The sequence below is a fragment of the Tamandua tetradactyla genome, chromosome 6 (genome assembly GCF_023851605.1).
Source record: "Tamandua tetradactyla isolate mTamTet1 chromosome 6, mTamTet1.pri, whole genome shotgun sequence".
NCBI lineage: Eukaryota > Metazoa > Chordata > Mammalia > Pilosa > Myrmecophagidae > Tamandua > Tamandua tetradactyla.
In genome coordinates this window covers 81032878-81056566 of record NC_135332.1, presented here as the reverse complement: position 1 = coordinate 81056566, position 23689 = coordinate 81032878, and the positions used below count along the sequence as shown (strand labels likewise).

Genomic DNA, 23689 nt, shown 5'->3' with positions numbered 1-23689 from the left:
CAGACATCACTCTATTCATTTTCCATCGAAATAATTAAAATACTTTAATTATAAATTAAAACAAATTCCACGAAGGGAAAAAATAAGGACTTGAACTTTTTTTTAATCAGTGGTTGAAAAAGGGAAAAGATTTAGAAAAGATGCTCATGGCAATCTCTCTGGGGAGATGACATTTAAACTAGAATCAGTAGGCAGAGAAGGAGCCCTCAAGTGTGGGGGGAAACAAACCAGTGTGTGCAAACAAGAGGAAGATCTCAGTGTATTTGGATGGAAGGAAAGAAGGGTGGAGTAGAGTGAACAAAAGGAATTATGCACTAGGATGGTGGGAGAGGGAGTGGGGGCTGGATTTCACAAGATTTCATAGACCAAATTCAAGTCATTCAATGGCAACCCACTAAAAGACTTTGAGCAGAGAAAGTAACAATATTAACAAAGTTAACTAATGATTTTCACAAAAGCACTCTTCTTCAGAATAGTAGTCTCTTAAGGGGTTGAGAATTTCTGATGATCTGTCAGGAGTCCCATTTCTCAGTGACCTTTCTTGATAAATACCAATACAACTACTTATTTTGAATGTTTCCATTCAATGAAAAACCACTGAGTGAATAAGTTGTGCAAACATTTGGAGAAGGATTCTAGGTGAACAGGGTTCTATTGTTGTCGTCTATTTCTAGAGAAATTAATATCACCCAGCAGAAGCATCTTTGGGGTTGGTTTGTATTTGGAGTTCTGTGGTATTACAAAGATGCAGCAAAAAAGCTAAGAATCCTTTCTGTGGAGGGTTATGGGTCTATGTGAGGAGAAGAATCTTCAGGATAGAGATCTGCTGAAGTATAATTTATAGAATCCCTAACTATAATCATGAGAACTGTTTTCTTTACCAAGATCATCTGCCCAGTATTTCAAAGGAAATTGTGAACATAAGTATTATCATCTTTTTCTAGTTTAAGAAATCTTAACTGTGCTGAGTCAAGGTGCTGACACGATTTGATAGAATGTAATAATGCAGGTAAGATTTATAAAAAATGGCATTAATTTTGTATTTGCAATTTGTTATGATTCAAATTGCCCTATTACTTTAATAATGGATAGTCAATTTGAATTTTGCATTTTTTCCCCAAAAGGGTTGAGAGTCAACTCTAATTCAGTAATTTGCATTTTTTAAAATGTATTTCTCATCAGTGGAAAATACTGTTTGTCACCTGGTAGGTAATAATTTCCTATCCCAACTCTTAGATCTGGCAAATATTTTCCCCTTCAAAGAATATATTAAATCAAAAGAACACAACATTTTATGCTAATGCAATCTTTGTAAAGGCTTAGATAAAATTTCAAGTACTGATAATTATGAAAATCCTACAAGAGGATTCTAGAAATATTGGTTTTCCTTATTACTGGGATTCAGTTCTGTAAAAAGAAAATTATTTTATATGTTCAATTTCAAAAGATCAGTTCCAAGGAATAAATTTCTAGAACATACCTTTCTCAAACAGACCATTTGACTCAACCACAGAAGAGCCACACTTCACCATTATGCATTTGCAAGGGTTTTATATATACATACACACACACGGATTTTATATATACATACACACACACGGATTCCAAAACCATATATGTATGCCTTTGGAATGATTATTATGATTTTAAAGCACGAATCAGTTCAAATTAGTGTGTATTTTGAATAATCAAATGCATTCAAGCATTTATTCAGTACCCGTTCTGCTTACAGATTTTCTGAGTCAGAGATAAGAGAGTCTCTTTCCTCAACCAACTGTTAGTGCAATTCAGGAGATGGAGATTTTTATACTATATTAGATGGACTTCTATGAAATGAATGAAAGAAGACAATCACTGCAGTGAGCTTGGAAAGAGATTTAAGTGGAGAAAGGCTTATTGAAGGAGGTAAGGCTTGAGTTGCATCATGAAGGATAAATTAAAGAAACAGGGAGAAGTGTTATTGGCAGAAGACAAGCATGTCCGAAGACAATGATAGACACATTGAATTGTGGAAAAAAAACTGCCTGACATAGCTGGACTCTTGGTAAACTTCACCTGCTAATCTAAGTAGGTAAGGCTCATCGTGTCCCTATTCTTTGTGTCAGAAATTTATATTTTCTCAGATTTCCATATGGCTCATGGTCCCGAATCACCTGGCCTTGTCCTAATAGCTGAGTGAAGTACTATGAGAAATAGTCATCTAGCTACTTGTTCCAGGTTCCCTGTGTCTCACTGTATGAGATCCCAGCCATCTTCAAAAGAGTCCAGCATGGATGGGAACAATCTTCACATCAGTCCATGAGCAGTCATGGTGATGTCCTGAGTGTATGGTGTGCTGGGCAGGGAAGAGGTGTCAGAGTCTCACTGGACATGTATACATGGCATAGTTCAGACCTATACTACCACAGGGGGCATGATTGGAGGAAACAAGGCACCAGTAAGGAGAACTCAGCAGGAAATGAGAAAGATCCTTGGGAAGGGACAAGGTTACCCATTAACCAAGTGCAGAAATAGAGAATTCAAAGGTGAAGAGAATAGGAGCCCTTAGTGTCAAGGGAGTTACAGAAGGGACATCTATTCTGAAGATTCTGAAGAGGATGTGGAGAGGTTGTGTGAATGCTTTCTGAAAATCAAGGATAAAAAAGGAGAAAGGAAAGGGAGCCGAAGGGAATCCATCAGCAAAGAAACCCAAACAAAGCCATTCAGCAGTAAAAGAAATGCTAATAAATGGAAATAGTGACTCAGCTCTGGCTGCCCCACACTGTATACATCTAAGTCCCAAATGAGGCACTAATCTCACAGTCTTTCCAATTTGGGTCTGTTTCCACTATTGATTTTACTTTCTAGTCGACTAACACTCTTCATGATATCTCACTGCTTGCAGATAAAACTCTAAAGTTCATAGCAGACTTTTTAAAACTGGTCCCAGACTATACCTCCAGATTTTTATTTTCCTATTATCCCCTTTATTCTAGACATATACATGATTTTCCATAATCTTGTACTTTGCTCTTCTGTCTTCTCTTTGCACACAACTAATTCCTACTCCATTTCTGATATCCAGTTTATAGCCTTAACAGACATGCCAAGGTTTATTATATAATTCACCCACTCATGTCAACAAAGTCTCCTATTCTGTATCATTTTGGATCACCCCACCCATATTACTGTTTTCAAGTGGTGACAATGGCTAACACACACAATGTGACTGAATTCATTTTTGTGCGACTTTCTCAAAATCAGGAGATACAGAGAGTTTGCTTTGTGATATTTCTGCTCTCGTACACTGCAATTGTGCTGGGAAACACCCTTATTGTACTCACTGTGATGACCAGCATAAGCTTTGGCTCCCCCATGTACTTCTTCCTCAGAAACCTGTCCTTTGTGGAGATATGCTACTCCTCTACTATATTCCCTAAACTCATGTCAGATTTGCTGACTACTCAGAAATCTATATCTCTGTGGGGCTGCCTGACACAGCTTTTCTTCTTCCACTACTTTAGCAGTACTGAGATATTCCTTCTCTTTTTGATGGCCTATTGCGGTTTGGCCCAACCGCTAAACTATCGGGGACCCTCTACTCCTCAGCTTCTCACTGCTTGCTAGACGACGCTGCCGCACGCAGAAAAGGGGCTCGAGCCGGGGGTCTGGGTCCAAGGGGCGCGCGCAGGAGACCTCGCTGCGGGTCTAAAGGACTGGAGGCCGAGTCAATTAAGGCATGAAGCGAGGTAGCTTTATTGTTGGTAGACGCTTATGCCAGGGCCACCAGTAGCTAAAGACCACGAGGCTTGACGAGCCCTGGATTATATAGTTTGAGGAGAGGCGGAGTTAGGGCGTGGCCTCCAGGGGAGGGTAGCCAATCACACAGGGAGGACGGATGAGTGACTGTGACCATAGAGATGCTGTTCCTGAGTGTACCCGTAGCAGAGGATGTTGGGTAGGTGGAGGACTAAGGAGGAGGCCAATAGGGTTAAAGAGACAAGACTGCATCATCACTAGTCGCGGGTGAGGCTTGTAATTCAGAGGCTTAGAAGAACCGGATGTGCCAAAATGGCGAGGGAGGGAGAGAAAGAGACTAAGCCACCAGGCCAAGAATAAAATTATGCCACAGCCTATGACAGCTATGTGGCCATCTGCAAGCTCTTGAAGTATACCACTATAATGACCAAACAGGTGTGGGCTATCCTAGTGGGAATTTCATGGATGGGGGGCTTTGTACACTTCCTTGGCCAAATCCTTCTCATCTTCCACTTGCCATTTTGTGGTCCCAATGTAATCAACCACTATTTCTGTGATGTACTTAAACTGCTCAAAGATGCCTGCTCTGACACCTCCCTCATTGGTCTGCTGATTGTTGTCAGTGGAGGCACCCTCTCTGTGATCAGTGTTGGATGCTCCTCATCTCTTATGCAGCCATCTTGCTCCATCCGAGAAACCAAAGCTCTGTAGGGTGGCACAAGGCCCTCCCCACTTGTGGGTCCCACATCACTGTGGTTGCCTTGTTCTTTGGGCCCATTGTCTTCATCTATCTGGGGCCTTATGCCACATTGACTATTGACAAGATAGTGACTGTGTTTTACACAATGGTCACACCCCTGCTCAACCCTGTCATCTACTCCCTGAGAAATGCTGAAGTGAAGGAAGCAATGAAGAGGCTGTGGGTCAGGACAATGGGACCAGATGAGAGATAGGGGCTGAGAAGGGGAACCTTGAATTTACAACGCTGCTAAATCCAAATCAAATCCCTGAGAGAAGACATATGGGATCAGGAAAGTTTACGGCATATATTAGTTCTAGTTATTCTAACTGGTGCCCATCTTCAAATATGTAATTTTAAATGCTTGTAAAATATTTATTCTTAAGGATTTGCCATAAATTTACTAGTCATTTATTTTGTTGTTAGCTGTTTAGGTTGTTTATTATTTGTATTACTATAAATGATACTGTGCTCAATATTCTTGAAGAGATATTTTAACTATAGTTCTCATTTTCTATAAGACTCACTTCTTATAGCAAATTTACTGTAATACAGGGTATAAGGACTTTTGATACATAGTGTTAAACTGATTCACAGAAAGATTGTTTGCAAGCATTTCCCTTTGAGAGTGCTCTTGATGAATTGAACACTGTCATTAAATATTTTTATGAGAAATAGGATGTTTACATAAATGTCAAAGTTTCTACCCATAAAATGTAAATTTCAAGTGGAGAAACCTGGAAAATATCTCCATATATAGCTGATCAAAATAAACATGCCTTTAATGAGATAAATTGCTATCATGTGCATCCTTGTGTGATGTACTTGAGAAACACTCAATATCGCGACTGTAGTATTTCTAACATACCTAAGTCTAATCACACACAAAAAATCAGGGAAACCCAATTTGAAGGACATTCTACAAAATTACTGACCTGTACTCTTTAGAAGTCTCAATGTCATGAAAGACAAATATAGAATGGTGACCTGTTCCATAAGAAGGGAGATTAAAAATACATGCTAATTAATTGCAACATGTGATTCTGAAGTGTATCCTAGAGTAGATAAAGGACATTAGTGGGGACAAAGTTCTGTAGATTAGATAATATAATGAAATGAATGTTAACTTCTGAATCTTGATAGCTGTACTGTGCATAGTTCAGAGAAAGTCCTTTGGTTTTAGGAATTACTCACTAAAGTATCTACAGTAAAGAAGCATCATCTCAGGAAGTTAGTTTCAATAATTCATTAAAAATCTGTGTATCTATTGAGAGAATGAATGATAATAAAAGTGTGGCAAAATATTAACATTTGAAGAATTGGATTAGGATATATGGAAGTATCTGTATTATTATTGTAACGCTTTTCATGTCAGATATTATTTTAAAATATAAACTTAAATATTTACAAATTTGATAGACATCTTAATATTGTTTAATATGCATTTTTTGTGAGGATGGGTTTTTCATGTTTAATTGACTGTTATTTTACAAAATATTTAATGTTTAAATACTTTGCATTATTGCATAGTAAAAGCTATGATTTTCCTAATGATTTCTTCCATTGATTTTGTGGTTAAAATATTCTAAATCATTAATTAAATATACTTTCCATTTTACACATTACTTACATTTTTTTTTCTTTTTTCAAATGCAAACATGTCGCCAAGGGCCTCCTGGAGCATATTACTTCCATTTTTATATAAATTTGTAGACATATAATGCATTCATAAGATTTTAAAGAACAACAAAGTAAAAAGGTGCATAGTGAAAAATTTTGTTTCCTTATCTCCTCATTCCTGATTTCCCCTCTCCCACAATCCCACCAGATAAATAATTTTCTTAATTTCTACTTTCCTTTCAGGATTGCCACGAGTAAATACAAGGGTGTGTGCATGCATGTGTATTCTTATTATCACTACTTTCTACACAAATGATAGCTTACTATTTGAAAGGATTTGAAAACTGCTTTAACAATTAATAATATACCTTGCAGATAGTTTTATATTAATATAAAGAGAATTCCTTATGTATTTTTTTACAGCTTTGTGTTACTCATTGAATACATGTGTCATCATTTGCTCAAGCTGTCCTTTAATGATATTTGGATTGTTTTCAAATAGAGCTGCAGTGAGAAAACTTGCTTAAAACCCATGCAACTAATCTTCAAGATCATTTTCCAGAAGTAGAAATGCTTGATCAAATGGCGATATTTCTTTCCAATTTTGATATATATTTCCAATTTGTTTGCCATAGAAGTTGTACTCTCACTAGAAATTTTCTTTTTCCTTCAAAACGTGTTGTAGAACTTTGGGGACTTTAGTAATACAATAGATGAAAATGGCATCTCAATAATTTAAATTTTTATTTACATTATTTTGGGTGAAGTTGGACATCTTTTCATATATTTGAAGGCCATTTTTATTATCTGTGAACTGTCATTTCATATAATTTTCTCATATTTAGGTTTTGGTTTTTTAAATTATGTTCTAGGAACTATTTACATATAACTATGACTTCTTTCTGATATGAATTTTTAATATTTACACAGGGTTTTCTTTTGCTTTTTGACCTAGTTAATGATGTTTTTTTGAAATGTGGAATATTTGTTTTTTATGTAATTTTACCGTCATATTTCATACCTTCTGGAATAGCTGAGACCAGACTGCTTCTTATTTTTGAAGTTTTATAGCATGTTAACTATCTGGTGGGCTAGTTTTTTCTAATTTCTCTTCATTATCTAAGTCCTTTTGGCTATTGTTTTTCCAAATGAACATTAAACTTAGTTTTCGTTCACCCCTGTCCCCTACCCAATACCCAAAAAATCCCTGCTATTATTTTGATTGATGTACCCATAATTATAATCCATATAATTATGAATTTATTTAGGGTGAATTGGCTGGCATCTTAGTGATGTGGAGTCTTCCCATTCAGAAACATGATATGTTTTGATTTATCTGCCCTTTTGTATTTTTCATTAGAGTTATATTTTTTTCTTATTTTTATTGTGGAAACACATACAGAACATAAACTTTCACATCTCTACCAATCCAAATTCAGTGGCATTAATCACATTTACAATGCTTTGTTACCCTCAAAATCATACATTACCAGAACATTCTCTGACACCCATTATGGATTAACACCCATGGCTTGTCCTCTCATCCCTGAGTTCCTGCACCTTATTTTCAATTTCCATGAATTTACATACTCTAGCTCTTTCATATAAGTGGAATTATGCAAAACTAATCCCTTTTGTTCTATTCTATTTCACTCAGTAAGTTGTATTCAAGGTTCATCCATTTAATGGCATGTATCAGAATATCATTCTTTTAAAATCTGGGTAATATTTCATTATATGCATATATCACCTTTTGCTCATCCTTTTATCTGCTGATGGACATTTGGGATGTTTCCACCTTTTGTCTAATGCAAATAATACTATTATGAACACTGGTATACAAATATCTATCAGAGTTCCTCCTTTAAATTCTTTGGGGTATGTTATTTTGGGTGGAATTAGAATTATGCTAATTCTAATTTACTTATTGAGGAACCATCAGCTGTTTTCAACAATGGGTACACCATGCTGCATTCCCACCAACAATGTATGAGGTTTCCTATTTCTCCACATATTATTTAGCACTTGCAATTATCCTTTTATTAATAGCAGCCATTAAATGGGTGTGAAGAGTTATATCATTGTGATTTTAATTTGCATTTCCATGACCATTGAGATTGAGAATCTATTCATGTGCTTATGATCATTTGTATATCTTCTTTGAAGAAATGTCTTTTCAAGTACTTTGTCCATTTTTCCATGAAATATTTGTATTTTTGTTTTTGAGTTGAAAGGAAATATTCATATATTCTTGAAGTTAAACCCTAATCAGATATCTAATGCATCAGTTTGAAGCTATTATGTACCCCCAGAAAATCCATGTTTTATTCCTGACCCAATCTTGGGGGCAGCCATGTCTTTTAATTCTGATTGGATACTGTAGGTTGGTAATTTTTCATTAGGTTATATCCTTGGAGATATGACATACCAAATTGTGGATTTGACCTTTTGATTAAATGGAGATGTGACTCCATCAATTCCAAGTGTGCCTTGGTTAGTTTACTACAGTCTTTAAAAGGGGGAACATTTTGGAGAACTCTCAGAAGTGACACAGCTGACAGAGAGAGAGCTGACAGAAACTTCAAAACCCAGAGAGACACAAATGTTTGGAGATGCTTGGAGCCCAGCAGACACCATCATGAGATGTTAAGCAAGCCAGGTTGTGGAGACAGCCAAGGGAAGCCAAGAGATGGAAGGCCAGCCCTAGAGAAGCAAAGTGAGGAACTGCCATAGGAACAGAGGCTGAAAGCAATGGAGCCCAAAAGCAAGGAACCAGCAGATGCCCCCACCTGATGCCCCAGCTGACTTTGCAGCTGACCTAGGAGTTCCAGATGCATAAGTCTTTCTTGAGTGAAGGTAACTTCTTAATGGTGCCTTAATTTGGACACCTTCATGCCCTTAGAACTGTAGAGTTGCAACTTATTAAATTCCCCTTTTTAAAAGCCATTCCAGTTCTGGTGTATTGCATTCTGGAAGCTTACAAACTAATACATCCACTAACCACATAGTTGTTCCAATTTTTTAAGGTGTCTGTTCAATTACTTGATAATCATATTTGATCCTTGAAGTTTACTTTCATGAAGTTCCCATTTATCACTTTTTTCTTTCATTGTTTATACTTTCTGTGTAAAGTGTAAGAATTCATTGCCTACTACAAAGTGCTGTAGATATTTCTCTATTTTCTTCTAAGGGTTCTATAGTTTTAGCTGTTAATTCGGTTCTTTGGTCCATTTTTAGATAATTTTTGCATATAATGTGAGTTTGGGTCCACTTTCATTCTTGGATATGGATATTCAGTTTTCCCATAACTCTTTGCTAAAGAAATTATTCTTTCCATATTTGAATGGATGTGGAACATTTATATAAGAATAAAACAAGGAGATTGTATATTAATAATAGGGACAATATACCAAAATGAAATGACAACCATGAAAATGCTCTTAACCACAGCACCAAAAAAAATACAAGAAGCAAACATTGGATAAACTAAAGAGAGAAATAGACAACTTTACAGTAATAGTGGAGACTCCCATAAAACATACTTATCAATAGATCTACCTAGGCAAAAGATTTAGGCAAAAGTTCAATAATGAAACAATAATATGAATAAATCATAAATGAACCAGACCTGACAGATACGTACAGAATGTTGTACCATGAAACAGCAGGATATAGATTCTTCCTAAGGGCACATGGATCATCCTTCAGGGTAGACCACATGTTTAGTCCCAAAACAAGTATCAATAAATTTTAAAAGATTGAAATTATACAAAGCATCATCTCTGACCGTAATGAAATAATGCTGGAAATGAGCATAGGCAGAGAACTAAAAAAATAAAAATATATAGAAATTAAATAACACACTCTTTTACTATCAATGGGTCAGAGAACAAATTGCAAAGGACATCAGTAAATGTCTTCAGGGAATGAAAACATGAATACAACATATCAAACTTTATGGAACGCAGAAAAGATGATACTGAGAGAGAACTTTATTACTCTAAATGCCTACATTAAAAAAGAAAAAGAGCTAAAATCAAAGACCCAACTATACACCTGGAGGAATTAGATAAACAATATCATATTAATTCCAAAGCAAACAGAAAGGCATAACAAATATTAGACCATAAATAAATGAAATTCAGATTAGAAACCAATAGAATCAACAAACCCATAATTTGATTATTTGAGAAAATTAAATAAATTAACAATTAGCTAAATTGATAAAGAAATGAACAAAATCAGAAACATGTGGGTGAACATTAATACTGACGTGACATAAAAAATAAGGATCATAGAAGATCCTATGAAGAAATGTATGCCAGTGAACTGGGCAACTTAGATGAAATGGATAATTTCTTAGAAATGTATAAACAACCCACATTGACTCTAGAAAAGCAGAAGGACAATCACAAGTGAAGACATCAAAACCTCCAACTCGAAAGGAAAGCCCAGAAAGAGATGCCTTCACAGCTGAATATTGCTAATCCTTTCAAGAAAAAGTAATTCTAATCTTGCTCAAAATCTTTCAAAAAAATGAAGAGGAAGGAACACTACCTCATTCTATGAAGCCAAAATGACCCAAATACAAAAGCCAGATGAAGGTACAAAAGAAAAGAAAATTTTAGACCAATTTTTCTGATGAATACAGATGCAAAGATCCTTAACAAAATGCTAGAAAATTGAATACAATGGCAGATTAAAATAATTGTGCACCATGATCAAGTAGGTTTAATCCCAGGTAGGTGAGAATTAAAATAATAATTGTGTAACATACTACATTAACAAAATGAAGGGTGACAACCACATGCTCAGTTCAATTTATGCAGAGAAATCATTTGACAAATCCAGCATCCTTTCTTGAAAAGAACATTATGAAAGATAAGAATAGAAGAAAAATTCCTCAACAGGATAAATGGCATATGTGAAAAACCAAAAAACAACACTCAATAGTGAAACAAAAAGTTTTCTAACTAATTTTTGGAATAAGACAAGAATGTCCACTCTGACCATTGTTATTCAAAATTTCACTTTATTCTCTAGCCAAAGCAACAGGGCAAAAAAGCTGCAGAGATTATATACACTAATAATAGGCACTTCAGCTCTGGGCACTTCAATGTATGGCACTCCAAGACCTGTGCATGTGCACGGGTCCCAATCATGTCCTTCAGCTCTGGGAACATCAGATTATGAAAGTCCAAATCTAGCAAACGTGCATGGCCCTCAATCATCCTTCCCAGCTCTTAGAAAGTGTTGAGTTGCTCTGCCTAGTCACATCTGCTCCAACACACATAGGCCTAAAACTGACCTGTTGCCACAACTCTATGCATGTGCATAAAGGGTGCTGAACCCTTGACCAGCACCCATCAGGGTTATGCCCCCCAGACAGGTGTACCTTCATTCCTACATCCTCCCTGGCTGCTGGGCACCCACATTCACAAGCATCAGTGTAACATCCCCAAACTGCACCTATACCTGCCCTGAAATGAATCACTGCACTGTTGTGCCCTGTCCTGTATTCTGCTCCCACTGGCACATTCATCTCACAAACACAAGAGCTTACACTATTGAAAGAAATCAACTCCCAAAGTAAATCAATTAAGATATGTGTATGCAATGAAAGCAACAAAAGATCATTAAGCATATCACAATGGAGATAAACATAGCCCTGCCTAATGACCAAATTAAAACACCAGAGGAGACAGTGATGTTGGAACAATGAATTAAAGATGTTCATACAGCTCTACTTAATAAAATAAGTGGGATAGCAAATGACATAAAGGAGATCAAGAAGACAGTAGAAGAGCACACAGAGGAATTAGAAAGAATAAATAGAAAAATAGCAGATATCACAATGATCAAAGACTCTGTGGACCAAATAAAAAACATATTAAAGGCACAAAACATCAGATTTAAAAAGGTAGAAGAGAGAAAAAGTGAAGTAGAGGACAGGATAACTGACTTCAAACACTCAAAACAGGAAATGGCAAAAAAGATGGAATAATTTGATTTGGGACCACAGGGAAATGAAGGAAAAAACAAATCACATAAATATAAGAATCATTGGTGTCCCAGAATGAGAAGAGAGAAGTAAAGGGTTAGGAAGAATAGTTGGGGATACAATGGGGGGAAACTTCCCAACACTAATAAAGGACATATATAATCAAGTCAAAGAAGTTCAGTAAACTCCAAACAGAATAAATCCAAATAGGCTTTCCCCAAAACATGTACTAATCAGTCTGTCAAAATTTGAAGAGAAGCAGAAAATTCTGAAAACAGCAAGAGAAAAACAAGGTACTACATACAAAGAAAACCACATGGGCTGGTTTGAAAGGATGCATGTCCCCTAGAAAAGCCATGTTTTAATCTAAATCCCATTTCATAAAGGCAGAATAATCCCTATTCAATACTGCATGTTTGAAACTATAATCAGATCATGTCTCTGGAGATGTGATTTAATCAAGAGTGGTTGTTAAGCTGGATTAGGTGATGACATGTCTCCACCAATTTGGGTGGGTCTTGATAAGTTTCTGGAGTCCTATAAAAGAGGAAACATTTTGGAGAATGAAAGAAATTCAGAGACAGCAGAGAAGAATGACATAGCCATGAGAAGTAGAGAGCCCACAAGCCAGCAACCTTTGCAGATGAAGAAGAAAAATGCATCCTGGGGAGCTTCATGAAACAGGAAACCAGGAGAGAAAGCTAGCAGATGATACCTTGCTTGCCATGTGCCTTTCCATCTGAGAGAGAAACTGTGACTGTGTTCACCATCTGCCTTCTCACTTGAGAGAGAAACCCTGAACTTCATCAGCCTTCTTGAATGAAGATATCTTTCCCTGGATACCTTTGAATGCACATTTCTATAGACTTGTTGTAATTGGGACAGTATCTCAGTCTTAGAACTGTAAACTAGCATCTTATTAAAATCCCCTTTTAAAGCCATTCTGTTTCTGGTATATTGCATTCTGGTGGTATAGCAAACTAGAATACCACATAAGACTGAGTTTAGACTATTCAACTAGCACCATGGAGGTGAGAAGGCAGTGATATGATATATTCAAGAGCCTGAAAATGAAAGACTTCCAGCCAAGAATTCTGTACCTAGCCAAACTGTCCTTCAAAACTGAGGGAAAGATTAAAGTTTTCACAGACAAAGAAGTCCTGAAAGAAGTTTTCAACAAGAGACTGGCCCTACAAGAAATACTAAAAGGAGTTCTTCCAGCTGGAAAAAAAACACAGAAGAGGAAGGTCTGGAGAAAGGCAAAGAATTGAAGAGTACCACCAATCGCAATTTAAAGAAAACAAAGAGAAAGAGGGAAAAGAATATATAGATCTGACAAAATAAAAAAGATAAGATGATGGGTTCAAGAAATGCATTTTCAGTAATAACTTTGAATGTTAATGGACTAAACTTATGAATTAAATGATACTGATTAGCAAAATGGTTTAAGAATAATAATAATCCAGCCATATGCTGCTTAAGAGAGACTCAACTTAGACACAAGGGTACAAATAGACTGAAAGTGAAAGCATGGACAAGAACTAAAGAAAGCAGTAGTAGCTATAGTAATGCTGGACAAAATAGACATCAAATGTAGTCATCATAATAGACAAAGAACTATACCGTATACTAATTAAAAATTCAATTCACCCAGAATATATAACAATCAATAAATCCAAAACTTAGTTCTTTCAGAAAATAAATAAAATTAGTGGGTCACTAGCAAGGCTGACAAACAAAAAGAGAGAGAGGTTGAAATAAACGTAATCAGAAATAAGGAGTGCATAACCACAGACCCTGAGGAAATAAAAGAAATTATAAGAGGATAATATGAACAACTATATGCCAATAAACTAGACAACTTAGATAAAATGGGAAAATTCTGGGAAACACGCAAATAGCTACACTGATTCAGGAAGAAACAGAAGATAAACCTTGGACGCTGCGGGGCATTCACACAACACACAGTCCTTCGAAGGAGCTCCAGTTAACCGAGCATTCTGGGAGAAATCAGGGCTCTGATCCCCTCCACTTTGGCTGGAAAGCGCAGTCAGCGCCCAAAATGGGGGCTACAGGGTCGGGCCCTCGGGGGCAGGAGAGAGATGCCCTTGGAGCTGGCCACGGGGATCGGGTCTCGCCATGTCAGAAGGCCGGGATCGTTTGGAAAGGCTGCACTCCGAAACCTACCTGGCACTCCCAGAGACAGGGGCACCTCCGCCTGCACCGCTGTCGCCAACACTGCTGCTGCCTCCAGGGAGGGTTGGTGGGTGGGGTCTCCTGCACAAGTCCACCTCGCGCGGGCCCCGCCCTCTGACCCCTGGGACCCGCGTTTGTGACGCAGAGTTTGCAGCCCCTGCATACTGTGGCCACAACAGGGGCGCATGTTGCCCCCCATTGTGCAGGCACCCCACAAGCCCTGGCCTTCTCGCTCCCCATCCCCCAGTTCTGAGGTGTATAGATCGCCTTGCTGGCCAGGCAAAGTTTAATTAGCCGGTCGGTCGGCTTCTGGATGGGATGGGACCCTGGGAAGTCTCGCTACGACTGTCTGTTTCCCAGGCTCCAATTTGGAGCCATTCATCAAGCTGTTTTGACAATTAAGTCAGTGGTCATATACTTCCTCCAAAAGGCTGCACAAACAAACCTAAGGTAATACCCTGCCTTTCTTGGACAAACAGGTAAAAATTCCTTTCTGGGGTCAGGAAGCCTCAAGTCTGGAGCTGATATCAATTTGCCTTTAAACTTTGAAAGGGATTCATTCTAAGGAATTTTTTTTCATTTCTCTCTGGAACTACCAGATATAAGGTCTTGACTATTAATTCAAAATTTGGTATTCACAGTAAACAGCAGCCAGCCAACCTAAGAATCCTCGGAGTTCCTTTTTGATATTTGGCATGGCTACTTGCCAAAGGGTCTAGCCCATAAAATGTTTCTTGTGGAGCTTTACTCCCAGAAGATTTCTGGACAAGATTTGTCCAAAAAAGAGTTGGTGCATTTTAAAACTTTGTGATGACAAAATCCAACTGTACTGCTGTTTTAGTTCTCTTGGGTTCTTCTCATTTGAATGCAGAGAGTTTTTGTGAGTATTTATTTATTGGGATGCAATAAAAAAGCATCTTTTCAATTTAAACCATGAACCAAGTATATGCATCAGAAATATTGATGTGAAGAGTATATGGTTTAGGTACTGTGGGATGTATACCTTCTACTATTTGACTTACAGCTCTTAAGTCTTTGACAAATCTGTAATCTTGAGTTTCTGGTTTTATTAGTCCTTATTCTAAAAATCCTATAATTAGTGGCAAATGTTTTTCCTGTCTCTTGCCTAAGCGGACACTGCCTAAGATGTAGTAGAGTTATGTCCAGCTGCAATCTTACTGTGACTTTCTGCCCATCTTTAGCTCACCTTGAGGAGTTTTTTTTTTTATGGACCTACTTCATCAAGAAATTGTTGCTGGATAGTGGTGAGTGCCTGGATCTTTTCATGTAGTCTGTTAAGTCTGAGATTCCTGTTTGGAGTTGGAACTTGTAAACTCATTTTGCCTGGTGACAGAGAGAGACTTGCAAAGAAATTTGTAAATCAGTTGACCTTTTCTAATTAAGTATTTTTGCAGCTGTGGGAAGGATCAGTCATTAGCAACTTCAGTCATGCCCATAAGAGGGACTGATTCATTTGAAGTGCAATTAAGTCTCATATCTACCAAATAATTTACTAATTTCTTATTTACTTGGAGTAAGACCTAAGGTTTTTTGTCAGTGATCAGGATGATTTCCTGACTGGTAGTAAGTGCCCCAGGTTCCATCACTTCAGGTCACTGTCCTGCTCTCAGCTCTAGGCACTAGATTGCTGGAGTCCCTTTTATCTCCCTTTGCATCAAGCTGGGATGTTCCTGTTTCCGATGCCCCTCCTCCTTGTGGTATGCACACTGGAGGTCAAATGGTTTCCTCTGGGCCACAGGGGTATTACTTTTCATAGACACCTTTTGCTGCTGAGAAGTTTTACTCTTGACAGCTCCTAAGATTAGCACTTAAACTTAGAGTTATATTCAATCACTTTCTTTCTGTCCTTTTCTTGAGGTGCATCACAATTATTGAACACAATTTCCACTCATGCTGAGCTCAGCAACCCAAGTTCACCCTCAACTTTCTGCACTTTCTAATGAATATTGAGGGCATTCTGACAAATAAAGGACTGATTTAGCCTGTTCTCATTATGAGGCCTTTTATGCTTACATTATGGCAAGCTTTGAATAAATGCCTTCAAAACATTGATTGATTTTCATCTGGCTTTTGGACAATATCTTTTACTTTACTTAGGTTATTTTGTTAAGACACTCTATTTACTAATCCCATTGTTATGTCTGTTTAATAGTGATCAAATTATGTCCTGGCAATTTATTTAGTTGAGTTCCAAAAGGTATTTGTATATAAACCCAATTATGATTAAATGTTGTAAAAATCAAGTTAAACAAGTTTTCCATTTTCCTGGGATCCCTTGATAAGTGAAAATCAAGTTTTGCCAGTTGTATACATCTGATGTAGAGAAATGGTTATGCACATGCATATATCCTCCAGGTTGTCTCTGGTCATCTATTCCAGCTGGCAATTTTTGGAGAGGCATTTGTCCCTCATTTGCTTTCCAGAGGTACAGATACCCAATCTAAAAAGCATGTCACTCTGGATATGAATGGGGGACCATTTCAGGGGAGTTTGTAGGCATCAGACTCTTGTCTTCAGTCTTCTGACAAGATGCTGGAAGGAAAGAAAAAGAAGGGAGTGGTGAGGTGTGGGCTCTGGTGAGAAGGGAAAGGAGAGTGCAAGAATTACAGACCCTAGGGCTTTGGAAGCTGTAAGCCAGGGCCTAGAAATCTTGGCCACTAATTTCTCCTCCTGTAGTTCAAAAACCTCGATAACCTATGGGATGAGAATCTTCACCAGCTCTTTTCTAACTGAGAGGTTGGTGCCTTCCTTTATTTCCTCTTGAGCCAAAAGTTCAGTAACTCTCAAAATCAGGCTAAGACTTGGTTGGTGGGTAAAATGACATGCCTGGAACATTTTCTCTGCAGCTTTTCATTCTGAACTACAACAATAAAGCACTGCACATACAGAATTTCATCTCATTCGTTCATTCTCTTACAAAATACATCTAGAAACAAAGCAAGGTTATGTTCTAGTGATATCTGGCTTGGCCTCTTCTAGGCCATCCTCTAATTCATAATGGGGCCAAATTACTTCACATAAACTTTTCATGCTTTTCTTTGTCATGGACTCATATACAAATTGTTCCCAATACTTAAGAATGCAATTTAAGTGATTATCCTCATTATTTTCCTTGGATTTCTCACTCATATTATTTCCTTTTAACACTCACTAGGTAATGTTTGAGAGAAAGCAGGGGTGACAAACTCAAACTCATAACTAACAAAGCAAAAACCAAAGCCAAACATAGGTAACCAAATCTCAAATGGCTTTTATGTGTCACTGGGCACCCAAATAACCAAATCCAAATGTGGGCACCAAATTTAACAACATCCTTTAATGCCAGGGGCTTCTCTCTTTCCAAAACAAAATTTTCAAGTGTGGTTTCCAGTTACTGCTTTGGTAGGAGTTTATATGTCATTGAATAAGAAACCAAATCAAGAATACAAGACCTGCAAACTTACTTACCAAACCTGGTTTCCTCTGCAGCCAACCACTATTGGGGTCCTAACACCTTGGGCAGGAAACTCTCTAATCCACTCAATGGAAAAAGTTCCTTCAATGGTCAAAGATCTAAGACTTGCAAATGTCTTACCTCAAGGGGTCAAAGAATCCCCCAAGCAGCACTTTGTGCAGACATTGAGCCGCTTGTTCTGTGCCAAATTGTAGTTGGGGCTTTCCTCAAATCTGAGTTTGTTGCTTACTGAGCTAAATGTACAGACACACAGAAGGCTGAGCAGGGAAAAGAGGTTTATTTATGCTGGCAGGAAGGCAAGGGAGAGTTTCCCAAATCAACCTCCTCATACTGATTTTTCTATTGGCTTTTATCTATGCTAGACAGATAATCATCTTGGGTAATAGGTAACAGAGGTCTGGAACTTCAATAGTTTTTTTTTTCCCCAGTTATTTACTACTTCCATTAGGATTTACATCTTCTGTGACACCTGAGGTATGATGTCTCCAAGCCTGGAGTGACAGATAAATCTCATAAATATCTGGGTGCAGACTTTACATTGATTTATTGTTACTGTGTGAGACTAACAGCTCACACTCACAGTTTGCTTTCAATTTTATGATCACATTTCTTTTTGCATGGCCAGGCACTAGGAATCAAATCCAGGTCTCCAGCATGACAGGTGAGCATTGTACCACTGAGCCACCATTGCACTACCCCAATTTTATGATTGTATTTTAAAATATACTATTACAATATCAAACATACAAAATGGTATTAACCAAAAATAAATGTACCTTTCCTTTACCAGAGTCTCTCAGTGCTCCTTACAATAGGAATCACTGTTTTTGTAAGTTAAGATTCTTCAATAAATTATCTTTGCAAATATAAGAATATTTACATACAGTACATTCATGTGATTTATGCTTTTGTGTGCATGAGTTTGTACTTTACTGCTCAGTATCTTGATATATTTTCAATACAAGTTCATATTGATCTCATACATTCTAAACTATCTTCATTATACATATCTTAATTTCCCAGCTGAGACCACAAATATAATAAAAATATTGGCTTAAAAATAGACTCAAGTTTCAGAGGCTAGAAGGCTTTCTTCCTCCAAGAGTCAGTATCTTCTAGTTGGCCAGCAATCCTTGGGGTTCCTTAGCTTTTCCCTGTTGATAGCTGGAAAATACGGTTACTCTGGCTAAGCTTAGCAATCTACTCTTTTTACTTGACCCAGAAGGACTTTAAACAGACTTTCTCTGTTTATGGAACTATGATAATACACTGGCATCAGGAAAACACTGTAGACTTCTAGAAAGATGGTAGATTGGAATGGGTCAAGTTTACCCCTACCACAACCAGGAGAGCTAAAGAAGGCACAGAAAAAAGACAGGAAGAGTGATTTCAGGATATAAATAACCTGTGGCAGTCTTCTAAACCAAATATGGAGGCCCTGGTTGAAAAAGCAGAATCGGGGTGCAGAGAAATGGGGACCCACCAGCTAGTGCAAATAGCCAAGCTTGGCGATTTCCAGATGGAGGCCCAGAGACCTTAGGAAGGCATGGCAGAGAGAAGGAAGTAAGCCAAGCTGCATTCCTCAAACATAACCTTCATACATGCAGTCCCTGCCCTGTGACCCATTATCCCCCCCCCACATTCCCCCAATCCCATCAAAGCACCCTTGCCCTGACCCCCTCCCTGTGTGTCCCTGCCCCAAATCCCCACCCTACACATGTGAACAAGCCTTTCTCAACCTGGCCGACCTCTTCCATGTAGAACTGCCCTGCCCTCCTGAGACCACATACCTGCATCCAACCCCTCAAACCCACTGGCCCCTCCCTGCTCCCTGTAGGCAGTCCCCTGTGTATCCAGGTTACAGGTACTCATGCTCATATCTGGACCACTCCTGCATCCAGGCCACAGAGTCATGCAACTCCATGTGCAACCCCCATGCTGGGTATATGCACACATCAGCCTCCAGTCCCCCAGATGTGTACATGCACACTTGTCCACAGATGCCACACACCCTCAGCTCTGGGCTAGGGGTGACTTGTGCAGCCAGGCCATAACCACAGCCAGCCCATGTAGGCACAATTCCACCCCTCTGCCCCAAATATATATGGAAGGGAAAGAGATACTGAATAACTGAAAGCATCCTAAAAAAAGAAGAATGAAGCTGAAAGTTAAACAATTCCTGATTTTAAACATATTATAAAGCTAATTTATACTTAAAATATTATAATATTTTAAACATATTATAAAGTGGTCAAAACAGCATGGCAGTGATACAAAGATAGAATTATTGGCCAATGGAATTGAATCAAGCGCACAGAAATAAACCACCAAATCTCTAATAAACTGGTCTTTGTCAAGGCTCCCAAATTCAGTGAACTAGGACAAAATTGTTTTTTCAATAAATGGGCTTGTGAGAACTGGATCTCAATAGGCAGAAGAATGAAAGAAGAGAATTAGATTAGTGAATGATGGTGTAAACACATGCTTGAACTTGGTGCTGCTACAAAATGAATGAAATTGTGAGACATGCAATGATAGTGAATGAATCTGTGGAACATTGGTGGAGAAAAATAATCCAGAAACAAAACAGCAAATATTACATGATCTCACTCAGAAAATATCTGTAAGAAAGCTGAGGCCTAGATTTTAAACTCTTACAGCAGTCACATTTAGATTGCAGTGGTAATTGGTATTTCTGGATTTTGAGGGGCTGTTTTACATGTGTATAACCTGGTACTTAGATATAAGAATGAAGTGATCAGATTGGGATTATGGTAATTCAGAATACATGGGTAAGGAAGACATTGCATGTGTTTTAGAACTTCACCTACTCTTTGAGGCCAAAGGGAGAAAGTTTTATTTTGTCTGGAACCTAAATTTTCTCTAGCACATAATTTAACTTAACCTGTCTGGATTGATCATTTGAACAATCCAAACACAGGAAACTCAGAATAAGAATGAGAGCCTTTAATCCTGCATAGCTTAATGTAATGCTTGGATATATCCTTGAGTATATTTAGCAGGTAATCCAAAAGTATTGTCAAAGTCCCTTGAGGGATCAGAGAAAAATTATGAAAGTATTAAACTTTACCACCAGGGAAACTCTGGATACTGTGCCAAACATTGGGGACACCAAAATTAATAGGCCAAGCTCTTGATATTGAGGCTCGTTCTTGTGAAACGTATGTATGTAGTGGAGATGCTTAGCCAATCTATAGCTATGCCTAAAAGTCACCTCTGATGGACTGCTTTTCATTTTTTATATTTTTAAATTTTTATTAATAAAACCAATCAACATACAACATGAACATTCTTTTTTTTCATCACATAGTTGCATATTCATCATCATGATCTTTTCTTAGAACATTTGCATCAATTCAGAAAAAGAAATAAAAAGAAAACAGAAAAAAATTCATATATACTATACCCCTAACCCCTCCCTTTCACTGATCACTGGCATTTCAGTCTCCTAAATTTATTTTAACATGTGTTCACCTATTATTTATTTATTTTTAATCCATATATTTTACTCATCTTTCCATAATGTAGATAAAAGAAGCATCAGACACAATGTTTTCACAATCACACAGTCACATTATGAAAGCTATATCATTATACAATCATCTTCAAGAAACATGGCTACTGGAACACAGCTCTACATTTTCAGGCATTTCCCTCCAGCCTCTCAGTTACAACTTAACTAAAAAAGTGATATCTATTTAATGCATAAGAATAACTTCCAGGATAACTTCTCAACTCTGTTTGGAATCTCTCAGCCATTGACACTTTATTTTGTTTCATTTCTCTCTTCCCCCTTTTGGTTGAGAAGGTTTTCTCAATCCCTTAGTGCTGACTCCCAGCTTATTCTAGGATTTCTGTCCCACCTTGCCAGGAAGGTCCACACCCCTGGTAATCAGGGCCCACGTAGAGAGGGGGAGGGCAGTGAGTTTGCTTGTGTTGGCTGAGAGAGAGGCCACATCTGAGCAACAAAAGAGGTTCTCTTGGGGGTCTCTTAGGCCTAATTTTAAGTAGGCTTAGCTTATCCTTTGTGGGTTTAAGTTTCATATGAACCAACCCCAAGATTGGGGGCTTAGCCTATTGCTTTAGTTGTCCCCACTGCTTGTGAGAATATAAAAAATTCTCCACTTGGGGAAGTTGAGTCTTCCCCTTTCTCACCATTCTCCCATGGGGACTTTGCAATACTTTTTTTTTTACCTTTTATCTTTCCTATTATTTATTTTTTATCCAATTTTTTTTACTCATTTGTTGGTGGACCTCTTTTGTTGCTCAGATGTGGCAAGATGCACCCAAATGGGTGGTGACATGTCATTATCTAATCCAGCTAGCAACCACTCTTGATTAAATCACATCTCTAAGGAGATGATATGATTACAGTTTCAAACATACAGTACTGAATAGGGATTATTCTGCCTTTACAAAATGGGATTTTGATTAAAACATGACTTCTAGGGAACATACATCCTTTCAAACCAGCTCAGGTTGTAACATTTTTACTTTCATTATTATTATGTTTTTATTTAGGAACCAGGCAACAGAAGTTACTCTTCCCTTAGCAGCAGAAAACTGTTGTTGGGAGTTGCTGATTCTTTTTTGTTTGTTTGTTTTCTTTTTCTTTTTTTCACTTTGAGCTTTCAAAATGCATTTTGATGTTAAAAGTGTTTGTTTTCTTTTTTGCACGGGCAGACACCGGGAATCCAACCCAGGTCTCCAGTATGGCAGGAGTGAACTCTACCTGCTGAGCCACCATGGCCCTCCCTATTTCCTTTTATTTTTAATGAGTGATTCTTAGTAAATAAATCTACATAAGTTTAGTTGTAAATTACAGATCCACTGAAGTAATCATGTTTGATTTAGCATTACATCGAGTAATATTTTCTTACATTGAGATATTAAAAGTCAGATTCAATTTAGATTAAGCATGAAAAAATTACAAATTAAAACTTAAGAGTATTTAAAAACAAATGTGTTTAACATTACAAAATCAGGAATCTTTTTTGACATGATGTGAAAATTGCAGTACTTTAAAAAATATTTTCAAGCAGGTAACTTAGGGAAAATGATATAATTCTATACATGCTAACTTCTGAGACAGAAGAATACTACAAAATTTAGGACCCAAATACACAGAAAAGCAAGAGATACACCTAGTTAAATGTGAAAACATTGAATTATACTTATTAGTCTATCATATTGATTTCTCAGTAATTAGGTTTTATAAGCACAAGATCTTAGAATAAGTGTTTCATCATATTTGGCACTCTTCTGGGAGCAATAAAACCAAAATTCTAAGAAAGAAGCAAAATATTTATAAAGTCTTCCTTACTTTTAGAAATTTCCAGAGTAAATGCAGAGAGCTAGGTTTAAAACCTGAAACACAGAATAGTGTGACAGTGGGCATAAATAACTTGCTTTAAACCAAACAGGACTAATTTCACTGCTCCAGTCCTGTTACTGCAAATTCATTTAACATCAGCAAAGCCAATTCCAACAGAGCTGATGCTAGAAAGTTTCAGACATTAATCCCTTTATGAAGTCAACATGGAAAGTCACAGCCATGGTGATGTTTATAAAAAAATTTTGTGTTTGCCAGGCCATACTGCTGTTTCATTTTTTAAGAAAAATAAAGCTTAGCCATGAAGTTTCTGTGAAATTTGGTCAGGACTGTCTTGTGTTCATTTTTCTATTTAAAAGCAGAAATTAAAAGAAAAAGATTCCAAGGCATTTTGTTATTCCACGTTTTAAATTACTTTTCATAGGTAACATAGAATTCATGTAAAGTTTTGAGTCAATAAAAGACATATGTAACTTTATTCTCCAGGTGAAAAATGAGTCTATAATATGATTTAGAGAAATAGAAAATATTGTTAAGTAGCTTTATCAAAGTGATTGCATTTTATAT

At 37.3% G+C, this 23689-nt stretch overlaps 1 protein-coding gene and 2 long non-coding RNA genes across 4 annotated transcripts in view; 2 read left to right on the top strand and 1 right to left on the bottom strand.

The window, feature by feature from the left end:
- The window catches only part of LOC143686170 (uncharacterized), a 62562-nt gene extending 48198 nt beyond the window's left edge, over positions 1-14364 (bottom strand). Inside the window, exon 1 of the long non-coding RNA XR_013176949.1 lies at positions 14286-14364. This is a non-coding gene — a long non-coding RNA (uncharacterized LOC143686170). The remainder of the gene's footprint in view (positions 1-14285) is intronic.
- On the top strand, positions 3187-4691 carry LOC143686168 (olfactory receptor 4X2-like). Its single transcript, XM_077163163.1, is given in 3 exon segments — positions 3187-3544; positions 4112-4387; positions 4390-4691. Coding segments are annotated over 3 exon segments (936 nt in total).
- A 102-nt stretch (positions 14365-14466) lies between the features above and the next one.
- The window catches only part of LOC143688464 (uncharacterized), a 39889-nt gene continuing 30666 nt past the window's right edge, over positions 14467-23689 (top strand). For both annotated transcript variants that reach the window (XR_013178093.1, XR_013178092.1), the window contains exon 1: positions 14467-14744. This is a non-coding gene — a long non-coding RNA (uncharacterized LOC143688464). The remainder of the gene's footprint in view (positions 14745-23689) is intronic.